General features: G+C 46.0%; 1 protein-coding gene across 3 annotated transcripts in view; it reads left to right on the top strand.

Annotated features, from left to right (window-relative positions):
• The window catches only part of LOC140429862 (dnaJ homolog subfamily A member 1), a 24,648-nt gene extending 9,314 nt beyond the window's left edge, over nucleotides 1-15,334 (top strand). For all 3 annotated transcript variants that reach the window (XM_072517351.1, XM_072517353.1, XM_072517352.1), the window contains exons 5-9: nucleotides 10,293-10,520; nucleotides 12,932-13,046; nucleotides 13,154-13,269; nucleotides 13,609-13,709; nucleotides 14,887-15,334. In XM_072517351.1, the coding sequence (XP_072373452.1) occupies nucleotides 10,293-10,520; nucleotides 12,932-13,046; nucleotides 13,154-13,269; nucleotides 13,609-13,709; nucleotides 14,887-15,102 (776 nt within the window). In that variant the 3' untranslated portion in view covers nucleotides 15,103-15,334. The remainder of the gene's footprint in view (nucleotides 1-10,292; nucleotides 10,521-12,931; nucleotides 13,047-13,153; nucleotides 13,270-13,608; nucleotides 13,710-14,886) is intronic.

The raw sequence follows: 15,334 nt of genomic DNA, 5'->3' as shown, positions 1-15,334 counted from the left end.
CCCCCCACACAACCATTTCACTCCCTTCCAAAGTCACAAGGATTTGCCTTGTCCTCACCATCCACTTCATCAGCTTCTGTATTCGATGGATCATTCTCCGGCATGATGCCACACTATCACACACACACCTGACAATCTCCTTTCAGCACTCTGAAGATACTGTTTCCTCCCCAATGCCCTGGTCTATTCTTCAGTCACCCTTCCCTTCCAGTGCACGCACTGAAGATTTACCTCCTCCCTTTATTTGATATATTTGTAATCAGTTAAGGTAAAGTGTAAAAATGGCAGGAGATCCCAGACCCGTGTTATGCTCCTCGTGCTCAATGTGGGAGTTCAGGGACGCGGCCGATGCCCCTGACAACTTCATGTGCGGGAAGTGTGTCCAGCTGCAGCACCTGTTAGACCGCATGACAGCTCTGGAGCTGCGGATGGACTCACTTTGGAGCATCCGTGATGCTGAGGAGGTCGTGGATAGCACGTTCAGTGAGTTGGTCACACCGCAGATTAGGATTGGTGAGGGAGACCGGGAATGGGTGACCAAAAGGCAGAGAAAGAGCAGGAAGGCAGTGCAGGTGTCCCCTGTGGTCATCTCCCTCTAAAACGGGTATACCGTTTTGGGTACTGTTGGGGGAAATGACTCACCAGGGGAAGACAGTAGTAGCCAGGCTCATGGCACCGTGGCTGGCTCTGCTGCACAGAAGGGCGGGAAAAAGACTGGCAGGGCTATAGTCATAGGGGATTCAATCGTAAGTGGAGTAGACGGGCGTTTCTGTCGTCAAAAACGAGACTCCAGAATGGTATGTTGCCTCCCCGGTGCACAGGTCAGGGATGTCACAGATCGGCTGCAGGACATACTGAAGGGGGAGGGTGAACAGCCAGTTGTCGTGGTGCATATAGGCACCAACGATATAGGTAAAAAAAACGGGATGAGGTCCTACAATCAGAATTTAGGGAGTTAGGCGATAAGTTTAAAAAGTATGACCTCTAAGGTAGTAATCTCAGGATTGCTACCAGTGCTACAAGACAGTCATAAGAGTAGAAATTCAAGAATAGTCAGAATGAATACGTGGCTTGAGAGATGGTGCAGGAGGGTGGGGTTCAGATTTTTGGGACATTGGAATCGGTTCTGGGGGTGGTGGGACCATTACAAATCGGATGGTCTACACCTGGGCAGGACTGGAACCAATGTCCTAGGGGGTACTTTTGCTAACACTGTTGGGGAGGTTTTAAACTAATGTGGCAGGGTGGTGGGACCAGATTAGGAAGTTGGAGGTCAATAAAGAGGCAGCAACTAAAGCCAGTAAGGTAGTAGATAATAAACTCCATGCGACTAAGGAGAAGAGTAGATAGGGAAGAGATTATGAACGCAAAGGGACAGGTGGTCTGAGGTGCATTTGTTTTAATGCGAGAAGTGTAGCAGGTAAGGCAGATGAATTTAGGGCTTGGATTAGTACCTGGGAATATGATATTGATATTACTGAGACTTGATTGAGGGAAGGGCAAGACTGGCAACTAAATATCCCAGGGTATAGATACTTCAGTAGGGATAGAGAGGGAGGTAAAAGGGGTGGAGGAGTTGCATTACTGGTCAGAGATTATATCATCCAGCAGAGGGCGGTAGAGCGGAGCTGCTGATTGGCATTTGCGGCGGAAATTTGCATACGTGCATTGTGGCCATGCTAACTTGAAGGTGTACCTGAGCAAGAAACCCTAGCTGTTCAAGTGAAGACAAGCATTCAATAGAGGGCAGTAGACTGGAGCTGCTGATTGGCCGTTGCGGGGGAAATCCGCATACGTGCATTGTGGTCATCCTAACTTGAAGGTGTACCTGAGCAAGAGACCCTAACTGTTCAAGTGAAGACATGATGTGGAGATGCCGGCGTTGGACTGGGGTGAGCACAGTAAGAAGTTTTGCAACAAGTGAAGACAAGCATCCAGCAGAGGGCAGGAGAGCGGAGCTGCTATTTGGCTGTTGCGGGGGAAATTTGCATATATGCATTGTGGTCATCCTAACTTGAAGGTGTACCTGTGCAAGGGACCCTAGCTGTTCAAGTGAAGACCAGCATCCAGCAGAGGGCAGTAGAGCGGAGCTGCTGATTGGCTGTTGTGGGGAAATTTGCATACATGCATTGTGGTCATCCTAACTTGAAGGTGTACTTGAGCAAGAGACCCTAGCTGTTCAAGTGAAGACAAGAATCCAGCAGAGGGCAGTAGAGCGGAGCTGCTGATTGGCTGTTGCAGGGGAAATTTGCATTCGTGCATTGTGGTCATCGTAACTTGAAGGTGTACCTGAGCAAGAGACCCTAGCTGTTCAAGTGAAGACAAGCATCCAGCAGAGGGCAGTAGGGCAGAGCTGCTGATTGGTTGTTGCGGGGGAAATTTGCATATGTGCATTGTGGTCATCCTAACTTGAAGGTGGTTTGTGGAGGAGCTGTTGTCAAGTGACACTTAAACCCGAAACACTTCTTCAGTGTTTCCCTCCCTAACCCCTCTAACCAAAAAAAGAACAACCGCCGTAAAGATCAAGGGGAAGGCTCAAGGGGAGGTAGAAGTAGAAAGAAGTTGAACCGTGACGTCACAGCCTGCAGGTAAGGGATTGGCTGGTGACTGGTAAGTAGTTTTTCTTTTATTTTCCCTCAGGTGTTATCGTGCGGGGCGCAGAGGTTGCTGAGTGAGTGCTTGCTGAGAAGGGAAGTGAATAACCGGTAAGCTCTTTTTCTTTTTTTATCTAGAGGGGATGGCAGGGAAGGTAGTGAAATGTTCCTCCTGCAGAATGTTTGAGGTGAGGGACAGCATCCGTGTCCCTGCTAATTTCATCTGTGGGAAGTGCACCCATCTCCAGCTCCTCAGAAACCGCGTTAGGGAACTGGAGTTGGAGCTGGATGAACTTTGGATCATTCGGGAGCCAGAGGTGGTCATAGATAGAAGCTTCAGGGATGTAGTTACTCCGAAGAATAAAGATAGATGGGTGACGGTGAGAGGGGCTGGGAGCAAGCAGTCAGTACAGGGATCCCCTGTGGTCGTTCCCCTTAGTAACAAGTAAACCGCATTGGATACTGTTTGGGGGGGGGGGGACTTACCAGGGGTAAGCCATGAGGTACAGGTCTCTGGCACAGAGTCTGTCCCTGTTGCTCAGAAGGGAAGGGGGGAGAGGAGTAGAGCATTAGTCATTGGAGACTCCATAGTTAGGGGGATAGATAGGAGATTCTGTGGGAACAAGAGAGACTCGCAGTTGGTGTATTGCCTCCCAGGTGCCAGGGTGCGTGATGTCTCGGATCGTGTTTTCGGGATTCTTAAGGGGGAGGGGGAGCAGCCCCAAGTCATGGTCCACATAGGTACCAACGACATAGGTAGGAAAAGGGATAGGGATGTAAGGCAGGAATTCAGGGAGCTAGTGTGGAAACTTCGATCTAGGACAAACAGAGTTATTATCTCTGGGTTGTTATCCGTACCACGTGCTAGCGAGACGAGGAATAGGGAGAGAGAGGAGTTGAACACGTGGCTACAGGGATGTTGCAGGAGCGAGGGTTTCAGATTTCTGGATAATTGGGGCTCATTCTGGGGTCAGTGGGACCTCTACAAACGGGATGGTCTACACCTGGACCAGAGGGGTACCAATATCCTGGGTGGGGAAATTTGCTAATGCTCTTCGGGAGGGTTTAAACTAGTTCAGCAGGGGCTTGGGAACCTGAATTGTAGCTCCAGTATACAGGAGATTGAGAGTAGTGAGGTCATGAGTAAGGTTTCAAAGTTGCAGGAGTGTACCGGCAGGCAGGAAGGTGGTTTAAAGTGTGTCTTCTTCAATGCCAGGAGCATCCGGAATAAGGTGGGTGAACTTGCGACATGGGTTGGTACCTGGGACTTCGATATTGTGGCCATTTCGGAGACATGGATAGAGCAGGGACAGGCGTGGTTGTAGCAGGTGCTGAGGTTTAGATATTTCAGTAAGCTCCGGGAAGGTGGTAAAAGAGGGGGCGGGGTGGCATTGTTAGTCAAGGACAGTATTACGGTGGCAGAAAGGATGTTTGATGAGGACTCGTCTACTGAGGTAGTATGGGCTGAGGTTAGAAACAGGAAAGGAGAGGTCACCCGGTTAGGGGTTTTCTGTAGGCCTCCAAAAAGCTCTAGAGATGTAGAGGAAAGGATTGCAAAGATGATTCTGGATAGGTGTGAAAGCAACAGGGTAATTGTTATGGGGGACTTTAACTTTCCAAATATTGACTGGAAACGCTATAGTTCGAGTACTTTAGATGGGTCTGTTTTTGTCTAATGTGTGCAGGAGGGTTTCCTGACACAGTATGTAGATAGGCCGAGAAGCGAGGCCATATTGGATTTGGTACTGGGTAATGAACCAGGGCAGGTGTTAGATTTGGAGGTAGGTGAGCACTTTGGTGATAGTGACCACAATTCGATTACGTTTACTTTAGTGATGGAAAGGGATAGGTATATACCGCAGGGCAAGAGTTATATCTGGGGGAAAGGCAATTATGATGCGATGAGGCATGACTTCGGGTGCATCGGATGGAGAGGAAAACTGCAGGGGATGGGCACAATGGAAATGTGGAGCTTGTTCAAGGAACAGCTACTGCGTGTCCTTGATAAATATGTACCTGTCAGGCAGGGAGGAAGTGGTCGAACAAGGGAACCGTGGTTTACTAAAGCAGTTGAAACACTTGTCAAGAGGAAGAAGGAGGCTTATGTAAAGATGCGACATGAAGGTTCAGTAAGGGCGCTCGAGAGTTACAAGTTAGCTAGGAAGGACCTAAAGAGAGAGCTAAGAGGAACCAGGAGGGGAATTGAGAAGTCTTTGGCAGGTAGGATCAAGGATAACCCTAAAGCTTTCTATAGATATTGTCAAGAATGACTAGGATAAGAGTAGGGCCAGTCAAGGACAGTAGTGGGAAGTTGTGCGTGGAGTCCGAGGAGATAGGAGAGGTTCTAAATGAATATTTTCCGTCCGTATTCACACAGGAAAAAGACAATGTTGTCGAGGAGAAATCTGAGATTCAGGCTACTAGACTAGAAGGGCTTGAGGTTCATAAGGAGGAGGTGTTAGCAATTCTGGAAAGTGTGAAAATAGATAAGTCCCTTGGGCCGGATGGGATTTATCCTAGGATTCTCTGGGAAGCTAGGGAGGAGATTGCTGAGCCTTTGGCTTTGATCTTTAAGTCATCTTTGTCTACAGGAATAGTGCCAGAAGACTGGAGGATAGCAAATGTTGTCCCCTTGTTCAAGAAGGGGAGTAGAGACAACCCCGGTAACTATAGACCAGTGGGCCTTATTTCTGTTGTGTGCAAAATCTTGGAAAGGTTTATAAGAGATAGGATGTATAATCATCTGGAAAGGAATAATTTGATTAGAGATAGTCAACACGGTTTTGTGAAGGGTAGGTCGTGCCTCACAAACCTTATTGAGTTCTTTGAGAAGGTGACCAAACAGGTGGATGAGGGTAAAGCAGTTGATGTGTATATGGATTTCAGTAAAGCGTTTGATAAGGTTCCCCACAGTAGGCTACTGCAGAAAATACGGAGGCATGGGATTCAGGTTGATTTAGCAGTTTGGATCAGAAATTGGCTAGCTGGAAGAAGACAAAGGGTGGTGGTTGATGGGAAATGTTCAGACTGGAGTCCAGTTACTAGTGGTGTACCACAAGGATCTGTTTTGGGGCCACTGCTGTTTGTCATTTTTATAAATGACCTGGAGGAGGGCGTAGAAGGATGGGTGAGTAAATTTGCAGATGACACTCAAGTCGGTGGAGTTGTGGACAGTGCGGAAGGATGTTACAAGTTACAGAGGGACATAGATAAGCTGCAGCGCTGGGCTGAGAGGTGGCACATGGAGTTTAATGCAGAAAAGTGTGAGGTGATTCATTTTGGAAGGAATAACAGGAAGACCGAGTACTGGGCTAATGGTAAGATTCTTGGCAGTGTGGATGAGCAGAGAGATCTCGGTGTCCATGTACATACATTTCTGAAAGTTGCCACTCGGGTTGAGAGGGTTGTTAAGAAGGCATACGGTGTGTTAGCTTTTATTGGTAGAGGGATTGAGTTTCGGAGCCATGAGGTCATGTTGCAGCTGTACAAAACTCTGGTGCGGCTGCATTTGGAGTATTGCGTGCAATTCTGGTCGCCGCATTATAGGAAGGATGGGGTAGCATTGGAAAGGGTGCAGAGGAGATTTACCAGAATGTTGCCTGGTATGGAGGGAAGATCTTATGAGGAAAGGCTGAGGGACTTGAGGCTGTTTTCGTTAGAGAGAAGATTATGAGGTGACTTAATTGAGGCACACAAGATGATCAGCGGATTGGAGAGGGTGGACAGTGAGAGCCTTTTTCCTCGGATGGTGATGTCTAGCACGAGCGGACATAGCTTTAAATTGAGGGGAGATAGATATAGGACAGATGTCAGAGGTAGGTTCTTTACTCCGAGAGTAGTAAGGGCGTGGAATGCCCTGCCTGCAACAGGAGTGGACTCGCCAACACTTAAGTACATTCAAATGGTCATTGGATAGACATATGGACGATAAGGGAATAGTGTAGATGGGCTTTAGAGTGGTTTCACAGGTCGACGCAACATCGAGGGCCGAAGGGCCTGTACTGCGCTGTAATGTTCTATGTTCTACAGCTGTGATTAAGGAGGGCACGATGGAGGATTTGAGCACTGAGGCAATATGGGTAGAGCTAAGAAATAGGAAGGGTGCAGTAACATTGTTGGGACTTTACTACAGGCCTCCCAAAAGCGAGCGTGAAGTAGAGGTACAAATATGTAGACAGATTATAGAAAAATGTAGGAGCAATAGGGTGGTCGTGATGGGAGATTTTAACTTCCCCAACATTGAATGGGACTCGTGTAGTGTTGGAGGCATAGATGGAGCAGAATTTGTAAGGAGCATCCAGGAGAGTTTTTTAGAGCAGTATGTAAATAGTCCAACTCGGGAAGGGGCCATACTGGACCTGGTATTGGGGAATGATCCCGGCCAGGTGGTTGAAGTTTCAGTCGGTGATTACTTTGGGAACAGCGATCACAATTCCGTAAGTATTAGAATACTCATGGACAAAGACGAGAGTGGTCCTAAAGGAAGAGTGCTAAATTGGGGAAAAGCCAAGTATAACAAAATTCGGCAGCAGCTAGGGAATGTGGATTGGGAGCAGCTGTTTCAGGGTAAATCCACATTTGAAATGTGGGTGTCTTTTAAGGAAAGGTTGATTAGAGTGCAGGACAGACATGTCCCTGTGAAAATGAGGGATAGAAATGGCAAGATTAAAGAACCATGGATGACGGATGGAATTGCATATAAGGAGCAAGAGGGTAATTAGAGAAAGGATTGGCCCACTCAAAGACAAAAGAGGGAATTTTATGCGTGGAGTCAGAGGAAATGGGTGCGATTCTTAATGAGTACTTTGCACCGGTATTCACCAAGGAGAGGGACATGACGGATGTTGGGGCTATGGATGGATGTTTAAATACTCTAGGTCAAGTCGGCATAAGGAAGGGGGAAGTTTTGGGTATTCTAAAAGGCATTAAGGTGGACAAGTCCCCAGATCCGGATGGGATCTATCCCAGGTTACTGAGGCAAGCGAGGGACGAAATAGCTGGGGCCTTAACAGATATCTTTGCAGCATCCTTGAGCACGGGTGAGGTCCTGGAGGACTGGAGATTTGCTAATGTTGTTCCTTTGTTTAAGAAGGGTAGCAGGGATAATCCAGGGAATTAGAGACCTGTGAGCTTGACGTCAGTGGTAGGCAAACTGTTGGAGAAGATACTGAGGGATAGGATCTATTCACGTTTGGAAGAAAATAGACTTATCAGTGATGGGCAGAATGGTTTTGTGCAAGGAAGGTCATGTCTTACAAACCTAATAGAATTATTTGAGGATTGATTGTTAATTGATGAGGGAAGGGCTGTAGATGTCATATACATGGACTTCAGTAAGGCGTTTGATAAAGTTTCCCATGACAGGTTGATGGAAAAAGTGAAGTTGTATGGGGTTCAGGGTGTACTAGCTAGATGGATAAAGAACTGGCTGGGCAACAGGAGACAGAGTAGTGGTGGAAGGGAGTGTCAAAATGGAGTAAGGTGACTAGTGGTGTTCCACAGGGATCCGTGATCGGACCACTGTTGTTTGTGATATACATAAATGATCTGGATGAAGGTATAGGTGGTCTGATTAGTAAGTTTGCAGATGATACTAAGATTGGTGGAGTTGCAGATAGTGAGGAGGACTGTCAGAGAATACAGCAAAATATAACTGGATTGGAGAGTTGGGCAGAGAAATGGCAGATGGAGTTCAATCCAGGCAAATGCGAGGTGATGCATTTTGGAAGATCTAATTCAAGAGCGGACTATACGGTCAATGGAAGAGTCCTGGGGAAAATTGATGTACAGAGAGATCTGGGAGTTCAGGTCCATTGTACCCTGAAGGTGGAAACGCAGGTCGATAGAGTGGTCAAGAAGGCATACAGCATGCTTGCCTTCATCGGACGGGGTATTGAGTACAAGAGTCGGCAGGTCATGTTACAGCTGTATAGGACATTGGTTAGGCCACATTTGGAATACTGCGTGCAGTTCTGGTCACCACATTACCGGAAGGATGTGGATGCTTTAGAGAGGGTGCAGAGGAGGTTCACCAGGATGTTGCCTGGTATGGAGGGTGCTAGCTCTGAAGAAAGGTTGAGTAGATTAGGATTGTTTTTGTTGGAAAGACGGAGGTTGAGGGGGGACCTGATTGAGGTCTACAAAATTATGAGAGGTATGGACAGGGTGGATAGCAACAAGCTTTTTCCAAGAGTGGGGGTGTCAATTACAAGGGGTCACGATTTCGAGGTGAGAGGGGGAAAGTTTAAGGGAGATGAGCGTGGAAAGTTTTTTAGCAGAGGGTGCCTGGAACGCTTTGCCAGTGGAGGTGGGCACAATAGCATCATTCAAGATGCATCTAGATCGATATATGAACAGGCGGGGAACAGAGGGAAGAAGATCCTTGGAAAATAGGCGACGGGTTTCGATAAAGGATCTGGATCGGTGCAGGCTGGGAGGGCCGAAGGGCCTGTCCCTGTGCTGTAATTTTCTTTGTTCTTCAATCCCACAGGGCTCCAAACAGTCAAGATCATTACCCCTGCCTTGAGTTTTCCCCCTCCAGATAAATGCTGTTTATGATTCTGCTATTTCCCATTTTCACCTCTAGATGTACCATATTAGTTATTTGCTTGACCCGTTATCCTTTTAAAAATAAATTTAGAGTACCCAATCCATTTTTCCAATTAAGGGGCAATTTAATATATCCAATCCACCTAGCCTGTACATCTTTGGATTGTGGGGGCAAAACCCACGCAAACATGGGGAGAATGTGCAAACTCCACACGGACAGTGACCCAGGGACGGGATCAAACCTGCGTCCTCGGTGCCACAATGCAGCAGTGCTAGCCACTGCGCCACAATGCTGCCCCAGCTTGACCCATTATCACGTGATTTTTCCACATGACCATGGAAAATTTATGACCAAAAGTATTAATAGTGTAATTAAAATGCAATTTCACTTTAGTCAGTTGTCTTAAGCAATTCATTAGGAGGCATTTTTAACACACTGTACCCTCCAGTTCAGTAAGTTACACAGGTTGACGTCTTCCTTATTAAATATCTACCTCATCTTGACTTTTGGAAGTTATATATAGTTTCTCAAGTGTCATACTTCCAGGTATTTTGTGATGTGTTTTGTAATTTTATCATATTTGCTGTTGACTTCGTACTTGTCTTGAGTAAGTCCATCCAGCTCTATCCAAGTTATTTTCCACAGCAACACCCACCTGAAGCTTGTTGTAAAATTGTGCCCAGTGCTCCTCAGAATTGTCTGTCATTACTAGCAACTTTAAAGTGGTCTTCTGCCTTTCTCTGCCTTTGATCCTGCTGAAGAAAACCCCAAATCTTTATTCCTAGCCATGACGAGAACTTGATTTTGTTTTAATAATACCACAGGTCCTACTGTTCCCCCCCTCCCATACACACACAATTGCTTGCATACTGCAGATCAACTGCTTCTGCACAGTATTGAACATCTTGCTGTTGTCAGCCATAACAAGTAACTTTAATCTACATAATCACAATTTTATACTGCTAGATCATAACAGATGGTTCTGCATACCACAACGTGATGTCTAACTTACCAGGAGTAACTTGACAGATGTTATATTAGATTATTTTTTAAACTCCTCTTCAAACAGTGAAATGTGTACAAGCGATATTTTGATTTGTCTGCCGTAACCAATTCCCCCTCTGTTTTTATTTCTTCCCCTTTGATAGGTCGTGGTGGTAAGAAAGGATCAGTAGAGTGCTGCCCTGTCTGTCGGGGAACAGGTATGCAAGTACGCATCCACCAAATTGGACCAGGCATGGTTCAGCAAATTCAGTCTGTGTGCCAAGAGTGTCAGGGCCATGGAGAACGTATCAGTCCGAAGGATAGGTGTAAAACCTGTTGTGGAAGAAAAATTGTTATGGAAAAGAAGATCCTGGAAGTTCACATTGATAAAGGTAGGATGAAAAGATGGTAAATGGTAGATGTGAAACCATGGAAGGGACTCTTTCTTTCCACCCACCCAGAGAAAGACTCCTTGGCTGACACAGGCTATTTGTACCAAGAGTGGGATTGGACTTTAGTGCAGCGATGACCCATACAACGCCTGTTGGGAAAATAGCTTTTTGTAATTCTGTAAAGAGCTTGTCTTGCACCCACTTTGGTGCTTGGAGTAATTCTTTTACAATCTCGAGTTGAAACTGCAACTTGTGAAAGAGTAAAGTTCCCAATGGTAAGCAGAATTGTAACCCATTCCCTTTCTTTTTTTTTAATAAACGTTTTTATTCTCCATTTTCACATTTTCCTTCAAAATTTACACCCCACCCACAGACAGTAAACGGTAACAAATACAAATTCAATCCCCTTAACAATAACAACGATCCCAACCTCCCACCACCCCAAACAACGGCCCACCTGCCATTACATGCATCCAATAAAACAAATCCTCCCCCAAGGCCCCCCCCCCCCCCCCCCCCCCCCCCCAACTCCTCCCGTCCACTGCCTCTTGTAAAACCCCTCCCCCAAACCTCTGTTCCTCCCCCCCCCCCCCCCCCGGCTTAAACCGACCAGCGTGGAGGCCCCTCCCCGGGTGCCTTGCCCAGCCCTAGGAAAGCCCAGAAATCCCATTTTAGCACACAAACCCCCGCATATCCACCTACACCCCAAAGAGCCATTATTTTGAGTGTAAGTCCCATCACTTCCCTTGTCCAAATATATACAACATTGGCTCCTTTAGCCCATACACCCGCACGCAGTGAAACAAAAAGAAGAAAATAAATTCATGAGGTTACATCGACACATGGCCATTTCTCAGTTCTGCCACAGTCCTTCTGCCTTCATAAACTCCTCCGCTGCTTCCGCCGTTCCAAAATAAAAGTCCTTGAGCTTGTAAGTCACCCTCAGCTTCGGTGGATATACAATGCCGCACTGCACCGTGCTAATGTACAGTGCCCTCTTCACCCGGTTGAAGGCAGCCAGCCTCCTCGCCAGCTCCACCGTAAAGTCCTGGTATACACGTATACCAGCTCCAGCCCACTGCACCACCCGCTTCTGCTTGGCCCAGCACAGGACCTTTTCCTTCACACTGTACCTACGGAAGCACAGAGTCACTACCCTTGGCGGCTCACTCGCCTTTGGTACAGGCCTCCACGACCGGTGAGCCCGATCCAGCTCATATCGGGAGGGATCCTCCCCCCTCCCCCAATAGTTTCGCCAGCATCGCGGCAAAATACTCAGTCGGCCTCGGTCCTTCAACTCCTTCGGGCAGCCCCACAATCCTCAAATTCTGTCGCCTGGATCTGTTTTCCAGGTCTTCCATTTTTCCTCGCAGATCCTTGTTAATGTCCATCACCTTCCGCATCTCCTTCCCCATCGAGGTAAGTTGATCACCGTGCTGCAATAATGTCTCCTCCACTTCCTTCAGCGCCTCCCGTTGCTCCCGCCCCTCCGCCACTGCGCTCGCCACCGCCGTCGTCACTGGGAAAATCGCCTCCTCCACCAAAACACTCAAAACCTCCCTCGTCTCCTTCCTCATTGTCTCCCATGTATTTTGTAAACTGCCTTTCGAATTCCACAGCCATTACCGTAGTTATTTCTTCAGCCGTAAGCAATGTGACCTCCCCTGGTGCTCCAGCCTCCGTTTTCCTTGGTGACCCCGTGGTGACCTTTCCACTCCCCGACGGACCTTCAGCTGTTTTATTTTACAGCCGTTGTTTTGTTCACCCTCGACGTTTTTCTTCACTGTGCCTCCTCTGTGCCTTCTCCCTGCTTTTGCCGCCTCCGTGGACCCTGGGACCGGGCTTAAAGCCCCGAAAATGCCGTTCCAGAACTGGGGCCCTCCATTGTGCGGCCGCCTCCCGCCCGCCGTCACCGGAAGTTCAACCCATTCTCTTTCAACAACCCTGAAGCTACAGGGTATGATTCATGCATAATGTTGCAATTGTCATACTTGACATGCATTAATTAAATGGGCTAAATGGCCAATTTTCCTGGTGTGGAACAGTTCCTGGGAGTGTCTGCTCTTCGTAGTTCCAGGCACTTATGTGGTGGGTTAGTTGCACTAGTTCTTTGGCAGTTACAGATCTTGCCATATGAATATCTGCATTGTTCAAGTTGACAGCAATGATCTGATGCCTCAATGTGGAATTTAAACCCTGTTAACTCTCAACTGCCCTCTGCAAATGTAGATTAAACAAATACCCGTTTACTAACAGGTTGTGACATTTATTGTGTGTTCCTTTGAACTATTCGGTGTCCTTTTCAATTTTCACACAAAGAAATGGGTTTTGAAAGGTGGTTGGGGAAGAGAGGGTATATGTTTTGTCGAACTTCCAATCTAACATATTTCCTTGTTTCTTGTGGGACAAAGGGATGAAGGATGGCCAGAAACTAACATTCCATGGCGAAGGTGACCAGGAACCTGGCTTAGAACCTGGAGATATCATCATTGTGCTTGATCAAAAAGACCACAGTGTCTTCACTAGGTAATGTCTTTGCAAAAGTGAGGTTGCTGATGTCTGGGGGTGGTACATTAAACTGACATATTAGTGTCATTTTTCCACATTTATAATTATTTTACTTTTTATTTTAGGCAAGGGGAAGATCTTGTTATGCATATGGAACTGGAGCTGGTGGAGGCGCTCTGTGGTTTCCATCGCCCAATCACAACTTTGGATAAAAGAACTATAATCATTACATCATACCCTGGTAAGTAGAGTATATGTCAGTGAGGACTGACTGGTTCACTGGGTTAGTATGCTGATCAACTGCGTGTCTGGTTTATGTGGCTTTGCCAAGTATAGGACTTTGGTACACATTTACACACAAACTGTGCCACCACACAAAATCATTCTGGGGTAGAAAGTGGCAAACCGTTGCTGTTTGAAGCAGAGTAGAAGGGATTTTGCAATCAGTAGTTGAGGTGGACAGTGTTCCATCACTCAGAATTGGAATGTTGCCCTAAGAAAAAAATGTACCCAAAAGATGGTATTTCCAACCTGGGATTCCTAAATGTTTGTTAAATGTTGTTTCTTGTGTATGTCGCAGGCCACATTGTTAAGCATGGAGATATTAAGTGTGTTCTGAATGAGGGTATGCCTATTTACCGCAGGCCATATGAAAAAGGTCGTCTAATCATCCAGTTCAAGGTATGCAATTTTTTTTAAAATGTTTTAAATTATGCATTGGTCAGTTAATTTCTTACACTTTGCCTGGGATTTTAACTTTACTAGATTGCAAAATGTATGAACTTAATTTCACAGCCTGTAAATCGTTGATAAACAGTGGACAAAATTTTGATCAACACGATTTATGGTGGTTCTGTTTCCAGAGTAAGATTGGATGGGTGTCAGGTCTGGGATTAAAAACATAGTTCTCGCTAATGTGGCATGTCTTAGATCCCTTTGGGATGAGAGTTGCAAAACTTGTGACCTTGGGGGTGGATGACATGCTGTTATCACATAATGCTGAATTTGTAGCCCATGGCAGAACTGACCCCACAAGTCTTACCTGCCCGGACTGTATGCAGTCAGGTCCACATACCTGGCTAAATTCCTGAAGAATTGAAATTGAAGGGTTAGGGTGCGGTCCTGAGATGAGACCCCTTAAAACCAGATAGTCAGCTATATATAATAGCGCTACTAGAATAGTTAGTTTGTTGAGGATCGAAACTAATCATAGAAAGTTATCCAATAATCATTATTAACCACTCAAAGGGTGGTAGAGGTTTGGAACTCTCCCATAAACAGCAGTTGAAGCTGGAACAGTTGCTAATTTTAAATATGAAATAGATTATTTTTGTTAAGCAAAAAGATCAAGGGATATGGGCCAAAGCAAAGGTAGGTTATATGGAGTTAGGCCACAGATCAGACATGATCTCACTAAATGGCGGGACAGGCTCAAGGGTCTGAGTGGCCAACTCCTGTTCCTATGATTCTAATGTGTGCTTAATTGCTGGTTGAGGGAATCGTATATTCCGGTAAATTAACTGCCCCATTCATCGAAAATATCAGTGACTATATTTCAGAAGATACTTACTGCAAGTAGCCATGAGGTGCTTTAGCATATTGTGATGTAAATTAAAGGTGCTGTGTAAATTTATATTCTTCCTTTATTGCAAATGCAGTTGTGTGGGAGTACTTAAACATTTGACCATACATGATGTACTGGTAAAGTAAGTCATTAATCCCCTGATCAATTTCCATAAGAATGGCCTAGGGTGAATGTCAGTATTTCATGAAGTGTGTTTGCAGGTCTACTGGGTATTTTTATAACATGACATTTAAAAGCAGCTGTACAATAGTTAATTATTTTTCTTGGCTTTAGGTGAATTTTCCCTCGAATGGCTCCATCCAAACAGATAAACTAGCTCTTCTGGAAAAGTTGCTCCCTGCACGCCATGAGGTTGACATTACTGATGACATGGAACAAGTAGATTTGGTAGATTTTGATCCACAGCAGTCAAGGCAACGCTACAATGGTGAGGCGTATGATGATGACGTGGATCACCCCAGAACGGGAGTTCAGTGTCAGACGTCGTAAAAAGAGGCCTTCACTATGACTTCAAATTGTGTTTGTTTGTGGAAGACTTGAGTATGAAGACGGCAACCTCAATAATCATTGTACATGTTTAACACCCATGGTTGCAATGGTTGTAATTGGAGGATAATGCTTTTGTGTACTCTTGAATGTTTATTGGTGTATTCTACAAACTTGTATTTAAATAAAGATGCTGTCTTTGGGGGCTAATTTCACTAAGACAGTTAAAAGTCAA

Source organism: Scyliorhinus torazame, chromosome 9, assembly GCF_047496885.1.
Source record: "Scyliorhinus torazame isolate Kashiwa2021f chromosome 9, sScyTor2.1, whole genome shotgun sequence".
Lineage (NCBI taxonomy): Eukaryota > Metazoa > Chordata > Chondrichthyes > Carcharhiniformes > Scyliorhinidae > Scyliorhinus > Scyliorhinus torazame.
This window is presented reverse-complemented; position numbering and strand designations above follow the sequence as displayed.